General features: G+C 52.4%; 2 protein-coding genes across 2 annotated transcripts in view; one reads left to right on the top strand and one right to left on the bottom strand.

Annotated features, from left to right (window-relative positions):
- Nucleotides 1-252: 252 nt before the first annotated feature.
- On the bottom strand, nt 253-3085 carry LOC102986988 (transcription factor E2F4-like). The gene is given in 1 exon segment (XM_055081133.1): nt 253-3085. A coding segment is annotated over 1 exon segment (1197 nt). The 5' UTR covers nt 2974-3085; the 3' UTR covers nt 253-1776.
- A 1233-nt stretch (nt 3086-4318) lies between these two features.
- The window catches only part of LOC102985865 (neuropeptide FF receptor 1), an 81491-nt gene continuing 63647 nt past the window's right edge, over nt 4319-22162 (top strand). The window contains 2 exon segments of the mRNA XM_028481977.2: nt 4319-4434; nt 10001-10139. Coding sequence (XP_028337778.1) covers nt 10058-10139 — 82 coding nt within the window. The 5' untranslated portion in view covers nt 4319-4434; nt 10001-10057.

Below are 22162 nucleotides of genomic sequence, written 5' to 3'. Positions count from 1 at the left end.
GGCACAAAAACAGAAATATAGATCAATGGAACAGGATAGAAATCCCAGAGGTAAACCCACACACCTATGGTCAACTAATCTATGAGTACAGATGAACCAGTTTGCAGGGCAGAAATTGAGACACAGATGTAGAAAACAAATGTATGGACACCAAGCGGGGAAAGAGGCAGAGGGGGATAGTGGTGGTGTGATGAATTGGGAGATTGGGATTGACATATATACACTAAAAACAGCTCACACAGCTCAATATTAAAAAAACAAACAACCGAATCTAAAAATGGGCAGAAGACCTAAATAGACATTTCTCCAAAGAAGACATACAGATGGCCAAGAAGCACATGAAAAGATGCTCAACATCACTAATTATTAGAGAAATACAAATCAAAACTACGAGGTATCACCTCACACCAGTTAGAATGGGTATCATCAGAAAATCTACAAACAACAAATGCTGGAGAGGGTGTGGACAAAAGGGAACCCTCTTCCACTTTTGCTGGGAATGTAAATTGATACAGCCACTATGGAGAACAGTGTGGAGGTTCCTTAAAAAACTAAAAACAGAATTACCATACGACCCAGCAATCCCACTACTGGGCATATACCCAGAGAAAACCATAATTCACAAAGATGCATGCACCCCAATGTTCACTGCAGCAGTATTTACAATAGCCAGGTCATGGAAGCAACCTAAATGCCCATCGACAGACAAATGGATAAAGAAAATGTGGTACATATATACAACGGAATATTACTCGGGTATAAAAAGGAACGAAATTGGGTCATTTGTAGAGATGTAGATGAATCTGGAGACTGTCATACAGAGTGAATTAAGTCAGAAAGAGAAAAACAAATATCGTCTATTAACACATATATGTGGAACCTAGAAAAATGGTACAGATGAACCAGTTTGCAGGGCAGAAATTGAGACACAGATGTAGAAAACAAATGTATGGACACCAAGCGGGGAAAGAGGCAGAGGGGGATAGTGGTGGTGTGATGAATTGGGAGATTGGGATTGACATATATACACTAACATGTCTAAAATGGGTAACTAATAAGAACCTGCTGTATAAAAAAATAAAATTAAATTCAAAAAATTAAAAAAAAAACCCAAGAAACAAGAGTGGAGCTGCAGGTCAGACGGAGGCTGGGCCAATCCTCAGGGACTCTCCCACCCAGATTCCTAGCTAGAGATCTCCATTCCTCCTGTTAGCAACCTGCTCCTCCCCCCGCCCCCAGCAGGTTCTCAGGGCCAAGGGTCCAGCAGAAAGGGGCACATGAGCGGTACAGAGGATCTGTGTGATCCGCATGGGGAGAAGTGAAGGAGGCTAGGCTAGGTGCTGGCAAGTGCCCAGCCCACCCCATGCTTCCTCCTGGAGGGGGAGGGGCTGGCAGGTACAGGGCGATGGGGCTGGATGAGCTGCCCTAGGAGGGTGATGGAGGGTCCTTGTATTTGTGCCACTGGGTGGCAGCTGAAACTGAACTCTGGGAGGGCGGGGGGAGGCTACCAGATAGGGGAAGTCCCCAAAAAAGGAGTGGCAAACACTTTGGCTCCACAGTGGAGTGGGCTAAGCCCCTTTCCCCTGCTCTCCCAGCACAGAACAGGTGTTGGTGCAGGAGTGGGACCTGTGGCCAGAACTGTGCAGTGAGGGAAGGCTGGGGAAGCCAGGAGTCTGCGGCTCTTAAGCTGTGTAGGCGTGGGGTGGGGGGAGGTCCCCAGGCAGCCCCCAGGTTAGACAGTCTGTGTCCCAGCCACAAAGGGCATGCCCCTGTCAGTCAGAGGTTGGGAACAGGCACATCAAAGAGGTCACAGACACCTTCATTCTCATCCAGGTTGTAGATGTAATCGTGGTCTCCGGGGGATGGAGAAAGGTGGAGGAGGGGTGCAAACACTTCTGAGGATATCAGCTCCTCCAGGAGCTCTGAGCTCATGCACTCTCGAATGGGATCAAAGATTTCTGACAGCTCTTTGGGGCGCTCCAGAACACCTGTGGGGTCTGCCTTGATGGGCTCAAAGGAGGTAGAAGGGTTGGGTCCGGTTGAACTGCTATTGCTGCTGCTGCTGTCCAACAGGGCAGAGGACTGCAGCAGCCGGGTGTCCAGTGCTGTCAGGCCCAGCGGGAGGGAGCTGAGCTCACCACTGTCCTTGCTATCGGTTCCAGGGCCACCACTCACCGTGATCTCAGCTGCTGGACCGGCCACCCCCTGGGCTTCGGTGCTGCTGGGAACAGGGTTCGGGGTGGTCACCTGGGGACTGCTTGGGCGTGAGGCATCCTCGGGCAGGGCCAGAGCAGGCTTGGGCAGAGGTGGAGGGGGAGAGACAGCAGGTGGGCTCTGGAGCAGATCTTCGGGTGGCGGCATAGGCACCGCCATAAGTGGTGAGCTCCATGCCTCCTTGTTCACCAGCAGTACCTCGATGGGGCCACTTACACTCTTCAGGTGAATCTGGTACTTCTGCCCATTGAGGCCCTCTGGGATGGGCACCTCCAGGCTGGTGCCCGACGGGGCCTGAATGGCATCTCCAGCAAAGCATCTGCAGATGTCCTCATGAGTCACGTAGGCCAAGCAGCTGTTCTGCACATCCTCTGTGATGTTCCGGATGCTCTGCTGCACCCACACCTTGTGCTGGTCTAGTTCTTGCTCTCGCTGCTGCAGCTCCTCCATCTCTGCCTTGAGCTCAATCAACTTGTCCTCAATCTCTCGGGTATTGCAGCCAGGCCCCACGCCCTTCTACTGGATGCTGTTCTTGGATTTTTTCTCCATCAGCCCGATACCTTCCAGCACATTAGTAATGTCATAAATCCGCCACTTCCGGCAAACAGCTAGGGTGTCAGCTGCCAGCTTGAGGTCAAGCACACTGTCCTTTGCCTCCTGCAGAAGCGACACGAACTTGGTAGTGAGAAGTTCCAAACTCTTCTCGTGCCGGCTTGGGGTGCCCGGGGGCGGCGGCGCCTGTGGCCCAGGCTCCGCCATAGCGCCCTCCCGCCACCTCCCCTCAGCCAGGCCAGGCCAGGCCGGTGCAGCCCAGGCATTCAGTTTTGAAAGACTTTCTTGGAGGTGTTTCTCGTCCCCTTCCCTTTATTCCTACTCACCTATTGTAGCAGTTTCCCAGGGCTGTTGTAACAAATTGCCACAAACTAGGTAGCTGAAAACAAGAGAAACTTATTCTCACAGTTCTGGAGGCTAGAAGTCTGAAATCAAGGTGTCAGCAGAATTGGTTCCTTTTCGAGGCTCTGAGGGAGAATCCGTTCCTTGCCTCTTCATAATTTCTGATCCTTGCCCACAGTCCTTGGGATTCCGTGGCTCGCAGACACATCACTCTACTCCGCCTGCATTTTCACATGGCCTTCTCCCTTTTTGTCGACGTTTCTCTTCTCTTCTTATAAGAACACCAGTCACAGCCTATACCAGTATGACCTCATCTTAACTAATTATATCTGCAATGACCATATTTCCAAATAAGGCCACATTCTGAGGTACTGAGGGTTAAGACTTCAACATATCTTTTTTTGGGGGGAGACACAATTTAACCCATAATATCCATCAAGACCCAAGTGAATGTGTGTTCCTTATCTAACTACCCCAATCCTCAGGGGCAGAATGAAATGTTCTTTCTTCAGGACTCCCACATATTTAACACATGCTTCTGTTTATTAGAGCATGTGACACACTGACCACCATCGCTGGTTGAGTTAGGGGCCTCATCTCTTTGGTCCTCCCCACAGTGCCTAATAAAGAGTCTATGGGGAATCCTCTGTAAACGTAGGCCTGCGAAGCAGCTAGCCTTCCCTGAGCCATCATGCCGGGCACCGCACTAAACTTTTCAGGTATTAATCCTCACAATGACCCTGTGAAGTAGGTATTTATACATTTTAATTCTTATTTGATAGAGAAGTACACTGGGATTTAGAGAGGTTAAGTAACTTAGCGTAGCCAGAATTATTGCCTCTAAAAACCTGAATGGGCCCCTTGAAGGCACCACGGGAAAAGCTTCCTAGTCCCCATCTTCACCTTTCTCAAAGTACCCCTGATCTGGCTAATTCAACTCTGCTCCCTCGAGAAAAACAAATCTGGAGACTCAGTCCTATTAATCCTGGGATCTGTTGCACGTTCCGGTCTACACTCCCGCCGTCCAAAGCGTTTTTCCTCCAGAAGCCGAACACAAAGCGGATCCACCCTGCGGACGAGAGCGCACAGGCCGCTTTTCCGGGGGCGCCGCGTGAGGACCAGCGCACTAATTGGTTGCGCGCGGCTGCCTACTCCCGCCCCGGGGCGGCTCCTGGCGCGGCGATTGGCCGGGCGACCGTGCGCTCAGAGACCGCAGCCCCTCTGCCCCCTCCCGGCCAGTTCCAGCTCGCCGCTGCTGCATGGGGCGCCGCCGGCGGCCGAGGGAGCGTGACTGCGCTGCGCAGGGCGCTAGGAGGCATTGTCGCCGTAAGTGGAGCAGAGAGCGGCCCGGAACGGGGCCCCACCTTCGTGCCCCGCAAAGTAAACGTAGTCTGAGGCTAAGCGCTGGAGGGGCTGGGGGAGAGAGGGAGAGAAATGTCCCCGTTTCCGTAGTGTACCCTCCCCTCCCCCCAAGTCACCCCGTGGAAGGAGCAGCGGTGCACCAGCTGCGGCTTCTGCAGTGCCAAGGGGCCCGGCGCCGCGCCGGCTCTGGCTTGCAGACTGCGGCTGGACCCCGGCTGGCTCGGGGGAGCGGGCGCCGAGGTACCAGGGAATAGGGAGCCTGGGGAAGCCGTCCCGAGGGGGCCTCCGTTCCCCGTGGGGAGGCGCCCCTGCTGGGAGAGGCTGTTGTAAATTTCGTCCCTGAAGCCACACTTTTCGGGGTTTGCTTCCCCTCTGGGGAGCTGCAGACGCCTGTCCCAGAGCGTTCTTCTCGGCCTCCGGGTAGCGCGGGAGTCCCTGGCCCTCAGCGATCACCAGCGTTCTCCTCTCTGCCTGCTTTATTCTCCCCAGTCCCCGCCTGCCTGGCGAGCGGAGGACCGGCGACGAGGAGCCATTGGCTGCGGGCGCCGGGGGGTGGGGAAGACGGTGAGGCGGTCCCCTAGCGCCAGGCGTGGGGACCCTGGCCTGGCCACCGCGCTCAGTCCTGGGAGGCGCTGCCCGAGGATGCTTAGGTGCCCATACAGAAGCATGCACGCGGCTCTGGGAACCTCATGGCTCAAAAACAAGGCGCCAGTCCGTCCCGCTCTCGCCCCAGCGGGCTTCTTTCCCTTGGGTGGAAAAGTGGGTCATCTCTGTCTGGGCTCGAGTGGGCCTTCGGGGCTACTTGGGTCCGATCCAGCCGACTGCTTCGCACTTCCCCAGTGGCTCCTTAGCTTGGGCGGTCCAGAGGACCCGCTGCAGCCAGTGGGGGTGGGAGTGTGGGGAGCTCGCACACATGGAGCAAGAGGCTCGAGTTGCCCTTCAGAGCGGCTGCCAGGCTCTAAAGTTCCCAAGTGCCCACACCAGTAACTAAATATAGGAGCAGCTGGTGCGGACGGGGTGTCACAGCAGCTCCTTTGCACAGATCTCGGGGCTTCAGATAAGGTAGAGTTCTCACTGATGAGGGCTGGAGCCCTGGCAGAGGGTTAGGGTCAGTGTTTAAGAAAAAATCATCCCCCCCAAACCTGTATCCAGGTGAAACCAGGTTATAGATACAGGAGGACTCTATTGCCAGCTCTCGCAAAGCAGGACAACTTCTTTTCTGACATTCCATTTGTTATATCCTAACTTACCATCTGTAGCGGCTTAATCACATATCAGTGATGCCTTGGTGTGGGAAATGCTTAACAGTTTGCAAAGATTTCTCAAAAGTTATATGTCATTTACTTCTCAAAACAACCCAGTGAGGAGGGTGGTATTTCCATCCGACAATGGGACTGCTCACAACAGTGATAATTTTCCAAAACTCTGGTTGGATTAGGCTGCTCTCCTCAAAAAACCTTTCATAGTTCCCTGAAGAGAAACAGAGGACAGACTTATAGGGTGGCCTCCAGCCCCTCCCCCAGTAATCTGGGGACAGACTTGCTTCCTGTCTCCCTCTTTCTCTCATCCTTTGGGTACTTCTCCTCAGCCCCTGCCTCTGTTCCCTCTTCTCAGCCATGCCATGTGCCTTCTTGGCAGAAGTCACACGTGGTCCTTGGGCCTGGCGTTGTGGCCTCCAGCATCTGGCTCATCTGCCTTTTGTCACTGAGTCTCTCTTACCTGATGGGAAGCTTATTCCGGCCCAAGCCCTGTCTCTGTACCTTTACTCTTCCAGTGAGGGCCTTATAGAAGGGTCCAGCACACGTTTGTTGGATTTAAACTTTTCCTAGGGCTATGATGCACACTCTGAAGAAAGAGGAGTTGGGGAGGGATGTATTGCAGAGACAGCAGCATGAGTTTGGACCCTGTGTTGACGGGTCTCCAGGATTTGGAGCACTTTGGAGCAGTTTTCTAAGGCTGACCTCTGATGACTGGGACCCCAAACCCAGAACAGACCCATATGGGCTGGTGGTTTCTGTTTCCCCGCTTTGGGACACTCTCTGATTTTCTGCTACTACTACCCCTGCCTGTGGGGTTGACCAGATGCCTCAAGGAGCCTGCCTGTAGGGTTGGGTTGTCTTGGGGCCCTGTGGTTGTGGTCTGGTTGCAGGAGGGCTGCCTTGCGTGCTGATTGCTCCCACTGGCCGGCAAGGTCTTTCTTTCATGGAACTGCATGAGACTGGGCGGCCAGGATGGTGCTGACATGCTGATTTTGGTTGACTCAAATTGTTTGCATAGATAGGGGCCCCTCATGTCCTAGGGTGGCCCTGCCTAGGAGGCTTCTCACTCAGTGAGGAGTGGGTCCATAGTTCTCTCCACCACTCATATGTGACTCAGACAATTCTCTATTTTTCTTAAAAACAGTTTAAAACCAAAGAAAGGAAGAGCAGCTTGCCTTATTTTCCCCCCGCCTCCTGTCTCTGAGGGCTCCTGTTACATGCTCAATAAATTCTTGCTACTTTTTGGTCAGAGAGGTCCAGTGTTGGGTTGGGGCTGGAAGGAGCAGTCAGCAAAGTTGGACAACCTTGTAGGACCTCTTTTGGGGACCCACTACAGACTCTCATCATCTCAAGTTTGTTCTCCGCTCATTTCTGGGGCCCTCCTACCCCATCTTGGGCCTTATACCACATATGGCCCTGCCACCCTCCCATTTCAGCCCTGCCCATACCAAAAAGTGACAGGCCTTGGTCACCTGACCTGGGAGAGGGACTGTCAGCTGGAATTTATAAGAAATTCTCCCTTGGGAAATGGGTAGTTTTAGGTGAAGGGAGGGTGGTTTCCTAGCCAGTTAGTGGGGTTGGTGATTTTAGGTAGCCGGAACCTCTTGGGGGCCTAGAGCACATCTGTGCTGTATCCAGAGCATCCTTTGGAATGTAAGGGGCCTGTCCTCCTAGTGACTTACTCTGACACCTAGACTTTACAGGCTGTTCCTGCTTCAATGTCCAATCTCTGACCCACACTATAGGGTGTCTGAGCTTACCACTAGGGGTAAGGTTTTAAATTTGACTAGTTTTCTTCAATGGGCTCTTTAGCTTAAGGCACCACTGCTCCCACCTGGTGGCAGCTAGTAGAATTGCAGGCATAGTGCCTGATTGAAAGTAGCCTATGCAATCTCACCAGGGTTAGCACAGACCCTGGGTAGCTTGGAGATTTACCTTCCCTTTCCTCTCTGTTATGAGGCCAGGATTGCCTCAGTGATGTTCTTTAGAAAGGTCTTCCTCATCAGAAGCTCATAAGTCAGAGCTATTTCCTATATTTCCTTCCTCCCTTTTCATTCTTATGCCCTGTTCCTAGTAGATGCTCAATACATGTTTGTGGTTATTGATGATGAATACTGGAGATAGGAAAAGGAGGGAGCATGGTATGTTGGAAGAATCCTGGGCTGGGAGTTAGGAGACCTAGGTTTTTCGTTTCTATTTGGCTCATTTACCTCCTTTCTTGGGTCCTCAATGTTCTCATTCATAAGGGCATTAGACTGAGTCACCAAGATTCCAGCAACATTGCTGTGACTCATGCTTAGGGGGTTGGTCTTCAAGGTAGCATGATGAAGGTGTTGGGTCCAGTTTTCCAGAGTCCTCACTATTCCCTGCTGTTCTACCCTGGACCACCTTCTGCAAGTTATCCACCTGGCATTATTAGGACTTATGACCCTTCTCATTTAGATGGTATCTTTGTTGTAAGAGTCAGTTGACTTGTATTTAGATTTGAAACCCAAATGATGGCTGTTGATCATCATCACCATTGGGGGAAACTAACTGAACATCTGTTTCAGTATGTGGTATAAAGTGCAGGGGGAAAGCATAGTATATATCTGCTCCCTGCCTTAAGCTGTCTGCAGGCCAGCTGTGGGGGATAAGTATGTATATTTTTAAAAGCTCATAAATAACCCAAGTGGCTTGAGCTAAGGCATTGCGTGCTACTGAAACTTAGGGAGGAGAGAACACTGAGGGCTGGGGCAATCTGGGAAGACTTCCTGGAGGTGGAGAGATGGAAGTTCTACTCCTTCCTTAAAGATGAGTTCCACTGACTTGTTTGTTTGAGTCATATGGGTATGTAACCGGGATTAAGTGCTGGCATCATATCTGCACGTATACTGTTTCATCATTTCAGCTAGCATTTATTAAGTAACTTATGTGTCCTGAGCCCTGGTCTAGAAAGGTATGTATTTTTTGTTCAGTCCTCATATGAACCCACTGCAGCAGGTATTACTAGATCTCCTACTCAGATGAAGAAACTGGGGCTCAGAGTAGTTAGGAATCTTTCCCAAGGCTTTTCAACTAATAAATGTCAGAGTTGGGTATTAGGCCTGTCTTCTTCCTTGGCGAGATGCAGGCACATACTGAACTCATCACTAACTCTCCCTGAGCATCTGAGTGTGCCTGACTGGGCCTCCCTGTCCAGTTGAGCATATGTGGACTTTTTCTTGGTATCTGTTTGTACCCTCACCCCCTTCTCTCTGCACTTCACATTCTTCTGCCTTTGACCCTCAGATGTGTTCATTAGAGCTCCTTGAGCTGTCTGTGGATCTGGGATTGGGATCCAGGAGCAAAAAAGGGCACTGATGTTGGCCTCAAATTCACTATCTGCATGGGGTGCTGCCGCTGGTGATGTGGGTGACTTTTGTAAAGAAGTGAGCACTGGATGTAGAGTTGGGCCAGGTTAGTGCCATTTACTTACTTTGACCTTGGCCAGGTCATTGAGTCCCTCTCTGTGCCTCAGTTTCCTTCTCTAATAAAAAGGAGTTGGAGACATTTCCCGAGTCCCTTATGTCTTCTACACCTGATCGTTTTGATTGTGTCCTCACCCTTCTTTAAGCCTTTTCTCCCCAGTGATCCTGCCCCCCTTCCTTTTTCCTTGGGGTCTTGCCAATAAACTCAGCATCAGGCTAACGATCAGATCTGTGGCTAAAACTGTAACTTTCCCTCCGAATTGCTGCATGGAAAGGGAATTCTTAGAAACCACCCACCAGCCAGACAGTGAGCTCTGACCGGGCAGGGCTGTGCTTCATTTGCCTCTGTGTCCCCACTTCCCACCTGCGGGAGGGACCTGGCAGAGGTGGCTGAGGAGGACTGGGAGCTGGAGCAGTTGCCCTGTGGACTGGGCTCCGAGCCTGTGGGATGGAGGGACAGGTGTCTCTCCTTGCACTTGGCTGTACCCCACCTTCTCCCCACTGCTCTTCCTGTTAAGTGAGTCACAGGCCAGCACACACCTAAATCCTTTCACCCTCCTGGCCACTGGTTCAAGCCCTGGCAAGGTCATATGTGTCAATCCTCCCAGGAAACTAGTAGGGCCAGGCTGATGGGCAGATCAGCCACTCTGAAGGCTGAGCCGGATGTGGCCTGGGCTCTGGGCCCCTCAGGAGGAGGTGAGTGGCCTGGGCCCCTCCCTGCGTGCTTCCTGCAGTCTGGGTCCCCGGGGAGGGTGGGTCGGGGTGGGTCCCTGGCTGGTGGTGGGCAGGCGCTTCATGGCCCTGTGTCTTCCCCAAGCGCAGGTCCCTTTATGAGCAGCAGACCAGCCTGGTGGCTGGCAGCAGGACACCTGAGTCTGCATGCTGAGGAAGATGGGTGAGGCTGTGGCCAGAGTTGCGAGGAAGGTCAACGAGACAGTGGAGAGCGGCTCCGACACCCTGGGTGAGTGAGGGCACGGCTTTTCCAGCTGTAGGGCACCCTGTACGTGGTTTATTGAATCAGTTTGGAAATGAGATAGAAAGAGAAGGTGAAAGACACAGTATCAGCATGCACCCCTCGGCATGAGGAGCTGTGTTCCATGGACTTTTGTTTTTTTTAAATTTATTTTTGGCTGTATTGGGTCTTCGTTGCTGTGCACAGGCTTTCTCTAGTTGTGACGAGCGGGGGCTACACTTCGCTGTGGTGCTCAGGCTTCTTATTGTGGTGGCTTCTCTTGTTTTAGAGCATGGGCTCTAGGAGCGCGGACTTCAGTATTTGCAGCATGCAGGCTCAGTAGTTGTGGTGCGCAGGCTCCAGAGCGCAGGCTCAGTAGTTGTGGTGCATGGGCTTAGTTGCTCTGTGGCATGTGGGATCTTCCCGAACCAGGGATCGAACCCGTGTCCCCTGCATTGGCAGGTGGATTGTTAACCACTGCACCACCATGGAAGTCCCTCCACGGATGTTTTATTGCAGTTGTGTTTAGTTTGTGTATACGAGGTCCCAGCGTAAGATGTATTTCTTACTGTGGGTCATAGTTCAAAGAGGTTTGAAAAGCACTGAGTAGGGCTCCCATCTGCCGGGAGCATGTCTGCCTGCCCTCGGACTGCTGATGACTCCAAGTGTGTATGTGCCCTTGGACCAGGTGGCAGTAGCTGGCACTGCTGGGTAGTCCCATGTACCAGGCCCTATGCAGGTGCCTCCCGAGTGTTGCCTTATTGAATCTTCCCAACTTCCCTGTGGTGGATGATATCCACCAGGCATGACTAGCCTCGGACTTCAGATGAGGAGATGGAGGGTCGAAGGCAGAGTGGGCTTTTTTCAGGTCACACGGTCAGGCGGCCCCTTTTCATTCCACTGTTTTAATTGAATTGTGTCATATTTTGTTGAATTGGTTATCGCGTTTTAGCCCATGCAGCTACCCTAAGGCTGTAAGCACTTAAGCAAACTATCCCATTTAATTGAATTCAGCAGATATTTGTTGACTATCCACCACGTGCAAGAGTTAGCAGGGGATCGTGTGTGTGTGTGTGTGTGTGTATGTGTGTGTCCCGCTGGAATGTAAGTGCCATCTTAGAACCACAGGTGTGTTGCAGAAACACAGAGGAGGTGAATGCAGGCCTGCCTGGGGGATGATTGACGGGGTGGAATTTGAGTTGGGTCTTTGGCACACAGAGGAATTTCACCTGCAGGTTAGGGATGTGTGTGTCTGTGTCTGTCTGTCTGTTTCATGAAGGAGCATTTGCATGGAGGTTACGGCCTGGTAATGGCCCAGAGACTGGAAAGGTGGAGCGTTTCTGTGAGCAGCCATTGGTCAGGTGTGTCTGAGGGTCCTGGGGCAGGGGGTGGTGGCCCAGAAAGTGGAGGGACGCTCAGCCTTCAAGATGCACTTGGTCACCACCTCTTCCAGGAAGCCCTTGGCCCTGCCCCATCCACCCCTTGCTCCCTTCCTCCTCTGTAGGACTCATCCAGTGTCCCTGGAAGGGAGGAATCCTGTGGTCTTTTGTCCTCCACCAGCCAAGAGCCAGAGCAGTGTCTGGCACTTTGTAAAGCACGTAGCCGTGTTTACTGAACTGAGTGATAGTGAGAGAAGCATCTCCTCTGTCAGCAAACAGACTTGAAGATTGCTGTTGGTTTTGGAGGGAAGTCTGGCAGCGGGTGGTGTGGAGGGGAGCCTTCGGCTGGTGAACTGAGGGCTGTGGGCCCTCAGGAAAGGAATTCTGGAATCCTGTGCTGGTCACTCATATGGTTGCACTTACCCGAGTGCTCAAGACTCTCTACCACTGATATGGCCTGGATTTGAGTCCCCACTATGCCACCTACTAGCCTGCTTCCTTAGCAGATTGCTTTACCTCTTGGAGCCTTGATTTCTTCATCTATGAAATGGGATGGTAATTGTGCCTCCCTCATCAAGGGAGCAACTGTAATGTCTTAAGGTGCTTGGCATGAGTAGCTCAATAAACGGCAGCTATTATTTTTAATTTTTCTCATCTCCAAGGGCTGGAGGTGGGGCCTAAGTCCCTCCCCTCCCCCACCACAAACGCACCTCCTCCAGGTGTCAGCCAGTCACCTGGCTGGGTGTCCCCACTTGCCTTGGGATGGGGAGTTCAGTGCAAATCGACGGATCTCTGCGGTGAATAACCTACCCCTACCTTAAAATGGTGCATGGGAGCGGGACACATATGTGGCTCATTCTCGTCCAGATGTGTGAAGGGGGCAGGGTGGAAGAGCAGCAGCGCGGGAAGAGTGGAATTCTGACCTCCTGGGGGACGTGCTGTTTGAGGGAGGATTTCAGGAGGCAGCAGTGAGGAGGCGGGTGTCCCAGGCACCGGGAGGGCTGCGCCTGAGTGGGGGGCGAGGCCGCTGCAGAGTTGCCGCTGGGGATGGTGGAAATGAGGGATGCCACTGGCAGGCGGAGAGCCTGCAAGCCTGTGCTGAGTCTAGACTTCAATGTCTGAGGACCAGAGATGGCAAATTCAGTTGCCTCCGCAGGCCAGGTGGGGATTTCTGTGAACAGAGTGGACGCCCTGCCTGGAGTGAAGTGTGCAGGGCGTCTAGGGTAGGGCGCTCTGCAGCCAGCTTCTCTCTCTGCCTGGGTCATGCCCACTGAAAAACTCAAGCCAGGCCTCTGGCAGACCTGCCTGGCCACTGCAGTGCCTGGGATTGGAACCCTAACTGGCTGGCACCAGCACCTGGGCCCTCTCTGTTCTGGGGTGGGAGGCAGATGGTTGCTGATTGCCGGTCAACTTGGGAGAGGAGTTAAATGCTTGAGACTTGGTGGTCTTGGCTGAAGCTCGAGACTTTCACATGGAGGTGGCTGGGTCTTTAAACTCAGGGCTGAATGAGAGGGGGCCTTTTTACTTCTTCAGTGCCCGACGAAGAAGCAGAATGTCAGAGCAGGCCGCTGTGGGCATCTGCAATCCTGACCGTTTGGCAGGTGGAGCTCATCAGGCTCATGCAATCTGAGGGGTCAGCAGTCAGCACGTATTGAGCACCTGCTGTGTGCACAGTGCCGGGGAGCTTCCAGGGGTATGTGCAGTGGAGTTCTGGACCTGAGACTGGCCCGCCACTGGGACAGCAGTGACTGATGCACGGGCTCCGTGCTGAGCCGTGTCAGATGGACTACAGGTGGCGGTAATTCAGAGGTGGGAGATATTGCTGGGTGTTGAGGGAGTCTGGGAAGGCTTTCTGGAGGAGGTGGGAATTGATGTGGGTCTTGAAAGATAGGTGAAGTAACCCAGTATGGTTCTCATGTAAAAGAGCAAACAATCTGAAGCAACTAAAAAGCCAGTACTGGAAAACTGCTTAAAGGACTTTTGTTACAGCTATATGATGCAATTTACGTAGCTGTTAACCATGGTGTGTAAAGTTTCATTACGTGCTTGAATGAGGACTGGCAAATTCTCATGTATAATGTGAATTGGAAGAGAACAAGGATCCCAAACTGCATAGACAGTAAGATGCCAATTATGTTAAACATGTGTATATACATAGATAAAAATTGGAAAGAAGATACAAATGGATGTTAGAAAATACCATTCTTCATTTTCTGAATGTTCTATGATGAACATATTACTCTCACAAGCAGAGAAGAATAGATTTTAGGGAAAGGACCACCTGCCACTCTAGAAAGTGAAAGTAAAACCCACTTCCCCAACAGCAGACAAGAGGTACAGGAGTTAAGGGAGTAGCTCCTGCTCTAATCCCCTGCCCCTGGGTGTGGAATGAGCTTCCTTGGCTTCTCCCCTTCTGCTGGGTTCCCCAGCTTGCCTCCCTGTGCACAGGCTGGGGGCGCAGGCCGGGTGGGATGTCTACTCCAGTGCTGCAGAGTGGGAGATCCCTGCAGAGGCTGGGCTGGGGAGAGCTCGGTTACAAGCTCTCACCTTACTCAGGTAGGTAACCGTGGGAAGCATCACTCGCGCTGCCCCGGCCACTCACGGGTGCACTCCAGAGCCAGGCTTGCTCCTCCTGTAACCTGAGCTTTGGTTCACAGCCCTTGTTGCCTCACTCCAGGCCTCTTGACCCCCAAGAAGTGGGCTTCTTTCCACCTGGCCCCTGGTCTGCCCCTAGGTTTGAGTTGAAGCCACTTTCTTCCAGCCCCTCACCCCTTCTCAGCATCATCTTCTAGACTTTTTGAATGAGCTTGCAAAGAGTTGGGAACTCTGCACTGTACACAGACTCCCCTCCCCTGAACCAGACACTCCTCTCTATCCACCCCCTTGTCTCCCCAATTTAGTTTTTCCTCTTTTTAAAGGCCTCATGCCCACCTGGACTTCCCGGGGTCCTTGCACCCCTGAGGGGCTTCTGACCTCACCCTTCCCTCCCTGGCATCAGATGGCAGCACGTCCACCCAGTGGACCATCAGGCCAGGCTACTCTGCACCCACTCCTTTCCAGGGGGAGTCTCCCAGGTTTGGGGGGGATGACTTTAAAAAATTGATCATTACTGCAGAAGAGCAGGATTTGGAAAGGCTTGGGAGAGTGTGGGAAGGGAGGGCTCGGCGGGCTGAGATTGAGGCACTGGCAAAGATGGGAAAAAGGAAGAAACAAGGTGAGCTGGGAAGGAAAGGAGCTAGCATTTACCGGGGGCCTGCTGTGCGTCAGGCTGCCATACCGGGCATTTAACACGCCTCAGGTGGGCCCGTGCACCCAGAGCCCATGCTCTGCAACAAGAGAAGCCACCGCAACAAGGAGCCCGCGCACCGCAACGAAGAGTGGCCCCCGCTCGCCGCAACTAGAGAAAGCCCACGCGCAGAAATGGAGACCCAACGCAGCCAAAAATAAAAATGATAATAAATAAAAATAATTATTAAAAAAAAGTATGCCTCAGGTGGTAAGGAGAAGGGGGCAGCCCCCGTGGGCTGCTTCTGCTTACGTGCAGATCGTGGACCCCACTCTAGAGCTTTCACAGTGGAATCTCAGAGGTTGGGCATGGTGACCTGCATGTTAATGGGAACCCTGTGTGACTTCCCTGCCTCGAATTTTGGGAGCCACTGGCTTACTATTTACAATCTGGAACTTCCTTCTCCTGGTGGGCTCTGGAGGGCTGGGTGGCAGGGGTGGGTTGGTGTTGTCTGGGCAGCCCTCTGGATTTCTGTGTGTGTGTGTGTGTGTGTGTGTGTGTGTGTGTGTGTGTGTGTGTGTGACAGAGAGAGAGAGAGAGGGAATGAATATGAACATGGACTTGATCCATCCTCAGGGAACTGAGTGGCTAGGCTGGGCACTGTGAGATAACCAAGTGAGGAGACCAAGGCTAGTGAGAGAAGGGATATGTTGTTCCCTCCTTTCCCCCTTCCCCTCTTTTCCCCCTTCCCCCTCCTGCCCTCCCTCCCTCCTCTCAGGCTCACTCATGCTTTGGCCACTTTTCTCCCCTCTCACCAGCAGATGGCACCCCGTCACAACTGACCTGGTGACAGGCAGCTGAGTCAGGGACTTGGCCAGGGTGTGAGGGCCGGTCCCGACAAGGGCTTCCACGCCCTGGCCGGCTCACATCCTGTGTCTGCGTTCCTAGCTGACTCCACAGTGATTTGATTTTGCAGCCCCTTTCTTGAGCAAGGGTGCTTGGTAAGTGCAGCATCAGGAAGCACTCCATACATACTCACTGGACCAGAATAACATCTTCCCTTGGGTCAGATACTGCCGCCGGCTCCTTTGTCAACAAACACACATTGAACACCTACTGTGTGTACCTTTCCTGGGGGACCCAAGTGTCCCAGAAGTGCCCAGTCTGGAGGAGGAGACAGACACACACACATACTCACACACACGTCCCGAGGGAGGGGGGCAAGCCAGGGTTTGTGGTGGGAGCAGTCTTTTTTGGCCCCAGGAGGGGCTTGTGGGTCTACAGTTCCTGGCCCAGAGCCCAGGAGGCTGGTGCTGGTAGTAGGGGAGGGGTGTGTGTTTTGCTGCCATGTCTCCTGGCCTGGGGAGTCCTGAGGATCAGCCAGGTACAGGTCAGCTCTGAAGGCATGGAGGAGGGACCAGGCTGTCTGTCACAGGGCAGCCCTTAGCCTGGCCGGGGCGCCCGACTCTTTACTGCGAGGGCTGGAAGCCTCAAATCTGCCTATCGGCCACCTTTTAGTTCCTTGAATTGCTAAACCCTTTCCAGCCTCAGGGCCTTTGCACATGCTATTCCCTTTGTCTGGGATGCTCTTCCTTGTTCTTCATGGGTGGGCCCTTCTCATACATTAAGGTTCAGCCTAAATGTTTCATCTATAGAGAGACCTCCCTGACTTTCCTTTCTAAGTGGCCTTCACCCAGTCATTTTTCTTTAAAAAAAAAAAAAAGAAGAAGCTATGAAAAGGTATACACAGGTAGCAAAGTCCATAAAATCATATATACCTAGTTCAGCAGATATTTGTAAAACGAATACTCATGTAACTACCATCCAGGTCTAGACATGGAATATTGCCAGAATCTCCAGAAGCCGCTCCCACCCCCAGAGGTAGCCACCATCCCAACTGTTGTGATGAGCTTTTCCTTCCTTTCTTTAGTTTGATCTTGCTTTCCTTTCATTTTCCTGGCCCTTGGGTATTGGAGATAGCAGACTGTGAGCGCTGGTGGTGGGGGATCAGGAGGTCTTGCTTGGCAGGATGTGCCAGTGCAGAGAAAGGGGTGGAGGTGAGACCCTGGCAGGGGCTAGTGTGTGAGGGTATCATTCAGAGGCAAATAACCAGTATACAAAGGGAAACCAGTAGAGCTGGTTGATTTAGCCTTAGAGTAGAGCTGTAGAGCTGGTTGATTTAGCCTTAGAATAGAGCTGTAGAGCTGGTTGATTTAGCTGGTTGATTTAGCCAGTGAAACCCAAGGGTTTCACTGGTACTGAGTTGGCACAGTGCAGTAGCCTGTGGTGCAGAAATGCAGGGCCTGCACCTGGCGTGCCCTTCTCATTTCAGAGGCGAGTGATTGGTGTCAGCCCAGTCCAGGGTGCCTGTGGAGTCCTGGCTGCTTTTGAACTGGCCCCAGAGAGGTGGACACATATGGCCGTGTCCAGGCAGGTAGCACTGAGCCCATTGTTCAGGCAGGTGAGGAGGGGCCCGGGTGGGGGTTTCTGGAAATCCTTTTCTTTCTCAATCTCTCTCTCTCTCTTTTTTTTTTTTTTTTGGCTGCACTGCACGGCTTGTGGGATCTTAGTTCCCCGACCAGAGATTGAACCCGCGCCCCCTGCATGGGAAGCGTGGTCCTCTGCACTGGACCGCCAGGGAAGTCCCTGGAAATCCTTTTACACAGTGCTGTGGTCTGGCATTGCCTCTTTGTGCCCAGGTCGGTATGGGCTTGTTGCGGTCCTGTATGGACCCCCAGCCTCAGGTATAGAAGGGGCTGTGGAGGGAAAGAGAACAGCTCAGTATTGGAAGGCAGCTCTTGGGATGTAGAGAGAGAAAATTTGTTCTGTGGCTCCAGCCTGGGCATTTGCACTCGGCAGAATACTTTTAAAACTATATATGTTTAACTTAGAAAACAGGGCTTCCCTGGTGGCACAGTGGTTAAGAATCCACCTGCCAATGCAGGGGACATGGGTTTGAGCCCTGGTCTGGGAAGATCCCATATGCCACAGAGCAGCTAAGCCCGTGTGCCACAACTACTGAGCCTGCACTCTAGAGCCCGTGAGCCACAACTACTGAGCCTGCATGCTACAACTACTGAAGCCCGCGTGCCTAGAGCCTGTGCTTCGCAACAAGAGAAGCCACCTCGATGAGAAGCCCACCACCGTAACGAAGAGTAGCCTCCGCTGGCCACAACTAGAGAAAGCCCGCGCGTAGCAACGAAAACCCAGTGCAGCCAAAAATAAATAAATAAAAATAAATAAATTTATATTAAAAAACCCCAGTATGTATCACCTGTGCCTAGTGCACAAAGCACAAGGCCCAAAGGGTAAACAGAGAGGCCAGGCTTCCTCCCACCCTGTCTTCTGGTCCGCTGGTCCCTTCCCCCTGGCAGTGTCTTGTGGAACTAGAGGAACAGTTGCGAGGTTATGCTGGCTAACTCTAGAGTTGCTAAAGGATGAGGATGGTGAGCTGTGTCCTGAAGTTGCTTCTGTAGCAGTGATGGGACAGAACCCCAAAGCCCTTTGGTTGTGGCTCAGGTCTCTGTGTTGGTGGAGGGGGGGAGTCCCTGAGTCCCCTTCTAGAGCTTTGGAAGCTCCAATGGCCACGAGCCCCACCCATCTCCATCCCAGCCCCACTGTGGGCCTCAGTCTTCTGGAAGGAGGGAGGATAAGAGTGGGGGCTCTGTGGTGGGCATTCTCAAGCACAGCACACCTGTTCCTTGGGTCCCTGTTTGCTGTGATGCTGCCCCGACACAGCGTTGGTGCTCAGAAGTCATGTGTTGGATGGATGGAGGAATTCCCTCATCCCACAGGTACAAATCGCTCAGTCTTCTCTCCTTGGTTTTCTCTCCTGTTCATTGTTCGGTCTGCAGAAATCACCCCAGCCATGAGAGCCGGTCCAGCCCTGAGGGGCCTCCAGGGAAGCCCAGTGGGAGGTGGAGGTCTCATCACAGCAGGGAGACTGGGCCCTAGATGGCGCGGTGACTTGTGGAAATGCCGCAAGCCCTGGAGACAGGCCGCCAGGCGGCCAGCTGATTGCATGGCATGTGGAATGCTTGCAGAACCTAAAGTGAACTAAGTGAGGATGAGTTCCCCTTCTACTGTCTTGAGCTGTGTACACACCAGGTGTTGGTTTAGCATCCGTGTTAAGGGGGTTGCACAGAAGAGGCGGCATTTCAGCTGAACCTTAAAGGACGGAGCAGGTTTAGGGGTGTAGGTGTGGGACAGGAGTGAGGGCTTAAGGGGTTCTAGGTGAGGGTGTCTGAGCAAAGGTGGGGCAGCATGCAGGCAGGTGCTTGTGATGGGAATAGCAACACGGGAGAGCAAAGGGAGCTGAGGCAGGAGGGGAGGTAGGGGCTGGCCCAGATCTCAGAGGGCCTTGAGTGTCACCTTAAGTAGTTCCTACAGTAAAGTCCTAGCTTACACAGAGCTTAGGTTCTAAAGAGAGCCTGAAAAGTGAAGATCACCTAGAGTCAAATGACCCATGAAAAAAAACAACCCGGTGATTTAATCATCGCTCAGCCTTAGCAGGTAGCTGCTGTTATTGTCCCCATTTCACAGAGGAGGAAACTGAGGCACAGAAACTGAAGAAACATTTTTTTTGAAGGCAAAGAAATCTTCTTTGAAACCACATGGATAATTATGCAGCTTTAAAAAATGTATGTTGGTGGAAGAACAAAAATGTTCTGCCTCAGAGAGATAACCAAATAGATAATTTGGTGGCATCAAAAGCGTGTGTCGCCCAAGTATGAGAGTGTTAGCGTTGAGGAGGTGATTTAGCAAGGCTGAGGAGGTTATTAATATCAAATGCTTCCAGAAATAGACTAAGCAACTTCCCCAAGCCGGGGGATTTGCACCCAGGCGCTCCGACTGCAGAGCCTACGTTCTTAGCCCTGTGTTAACCCGCAGCCTGGGACAGACCGTTTTGATGGTTGGGGACCAGGTGAGGTTGCCGGCTCGCAGATAGCACACCCAGGCTGTAGGGAACCATGTACCTTCAAAAACACTAGAGTCACACTCAGCATCTGTGTTCAGCAAGTTAAATGGGGGCCCAAGCTGCCTCGGCTGTACCTGATCTGGGCAGCAGTGGCAGGCCCCTGGCAGGTTCTAAGCAGGGAGTGACGTGATCTGGGCCAGGTTTCAGAGGAGCACCACCGGGCACGGGGTGGATGCGAGACCATGGAAAGGATAGCAGGGAAGAGGCACCTTCCGTGCGCCAGGCCTGTGCTGGTGTGGCCTTGTCCTGAGTCAGACCAGTGGGAGGAGGACATGAGGAAGGAGAGGCTGCGGGAGGGGCTGGGCAGCTGATTGGCTGTGGGCGGCGTACAGTTTGAAACCTGGTCATCATGTAAACTAGGGGGGCCTGGGCCGTTTGGGTGGATAAGGAGATTCTGATGATTTGGGGTCCCCAAGGGACACCCCTGAAGAAGCATATAGCAGGGAAATATGGGCATAGCCAGCTAGAAATGAAGATGTCTGCAGAAGTGCTGCTGCCCCAGAGGGGCCCTAGTTCTGGGGTCCGTGACAGCCCCAGTGCATCCTTCACCCCTCCCACCAGCACAGACCAGCAGACATCCCAAGAAGCAGGTGGTTAAATAGGCTGCCAGGCTGCCCTGTGTCACTGGCACTGAAGAAACATTTTTTTTGAAGGCAAAGAAATCTTCTTTGAAACCACATGGATAATTATGCAGCTTTAAAAAATGTATGTTGGTGGAAGAACAAAAATGTTCTGCCTCAGAGAGATAACCAAATAGATAATTTGGTGGCATCAAAAGCGTGTGTCTCCCAAGTATGAGAGTGTTAGCGTTGAGGAGGTGATTTAGCAAGGCTGAGGAGGTTATTAATATCAAATGCTTCCAGAAATGCAAACATGGCTCTGGCTGACAAGGCAGCTGGGGATGGAGGGAGGTGATGCAGGGGCCTGGCAAAGCCAGTCATTCTGGAATGGAGCCCCGACACACCCCGAGCGGTAAGTGTGGTGACCCAGGCTGAAATGAGTGATCTGTGCTCACCTTTAGACGTTAGGAAATTGTAGTTTATTCAGAGACAGGTGCTGCCAAAGGTCATTATCATTAAAGATGAGGTTGAATTAAGAGCTGCTTAATTGGCATCTGCCTCATCGTGGTTGACTGTGTTTTGCTAAGACGCATATTTTTGTCGTGCTCCAGTGTATCGCTGGGATTCCTTATTCTGTCAAGTTCATGTCAGCAAACGTGTATTCACTGTGTGCCCAGTCTGTCTGTGTCACACTCTGCAGAGGATGGGGAGGTGAGAGGAGGAGGAGGGAGCTGATTACTGAACTCCGGCAGGTGTCCCATTAGGCTGTGCACTTGCTGGTATCGCTGCCTGGATCGTCCTTTGCCCAGATCTTTGCATGCCCTGCTCCTTCTTTTTTATTCTTGTCTCAGCTAAATGCCACTTCCTCCGAGAAGCCCCAGTGAGGGTTGCTGCCCTTGCCCCTGCCTCAGTTACCTGCTCCCCATTACACCGTTTTATTTTTTGGAGAGCAGTGTCATTGCCTGACATTCTTTCAGGTATTTGCCTCTGTATTTATCACTGTTCTCCCCAGGCTGGCGTGTAAGCTCCTAGAGGCCAGGGACTGTGTCTTGCTCATCACTGTACCCTTGGACTGTGCTACCATGTACTGGATACTCAGGAAATCTTTGTCATATGAATGATTGCATCTGATTTTCTCAACTGCTCTGGACGGGTGGTGTTTTCATGTCGCTTACAGAAGGGGAAACCGAGGCTCCGAGAGCTGTAGTGGTTTATCCGGATTCTCACAGCCAGCAAATCTTGTGCTGGAATTTAAACTCGAGTCTCTTGGCCTCCCTCGCCCTCTGCAACAGGCCACCCGCCTCATTGGGACCTAATCCTTGCCCTCAAGGAGCTCTCCGCCCTGCCAGGAAGAGTGGGACAAATACATTAGTCATTCTCATGGAAGACAGACAGGCGAGGCGCCCTGACAGGGTGGCAAACACACACCGGGAGCTTAAGGGCGGGAGCAGTTCCATCAGTTGAGGACTTGAGCAAAGGCTTCTTGGAGAGGTGGCCTTTAGACAAGACCTTGTTACATGATGTTGCCGGGAGAGGATGTTGAGGATAAGGGGCACATTCTACTTAATGGGAACAGCACCAGCAAAAATACAGAGGTGGGAAAATAAAGGGAATTTGCAGGGAACAATGAGTAGTCTGGATCTGCCAGAAGGTGGGAGCAGAGTCGCAAGCAAGATACCTAAAAAGGGAGGTCGGGCCCGGATCCCTTGGCGGGATTGCTGGGCTGCAGAGAGTGGGTTCGTTCTGTGTGGCATGGGGAGTCCATTCTTCTGTTTTGTTTTTTTTTTTTTGCGGTACGCGGGCCTCTCACTGTTGTGGCCTCTCTGGTTGCGGAGCACAGGCTCCGGACGCGCAGGCTCAGCGGCCATGGCTCATGGGCCCAGCCGCTC

Source organism: Physeter macrocephalus, chromosome 20 (genome assembly GCF_002837175.3).
Source record: "Physeter macrocephalus isolate SW-GA chromosome 20, ASM283717v5, whole genome shotgun sequence".
Taxonomy (NCBI): domain Eukaryota; kingdom Metazoa; phylum Chordata; class Mammalia; order Artiodactyla; family Physeteridae; genus Physeter; species Physeter macrocephalus.
Note: the sequence above shows the minus strand (reverse complement) of the source record. Positions and strands in the feature narration are given on the sequence as shown.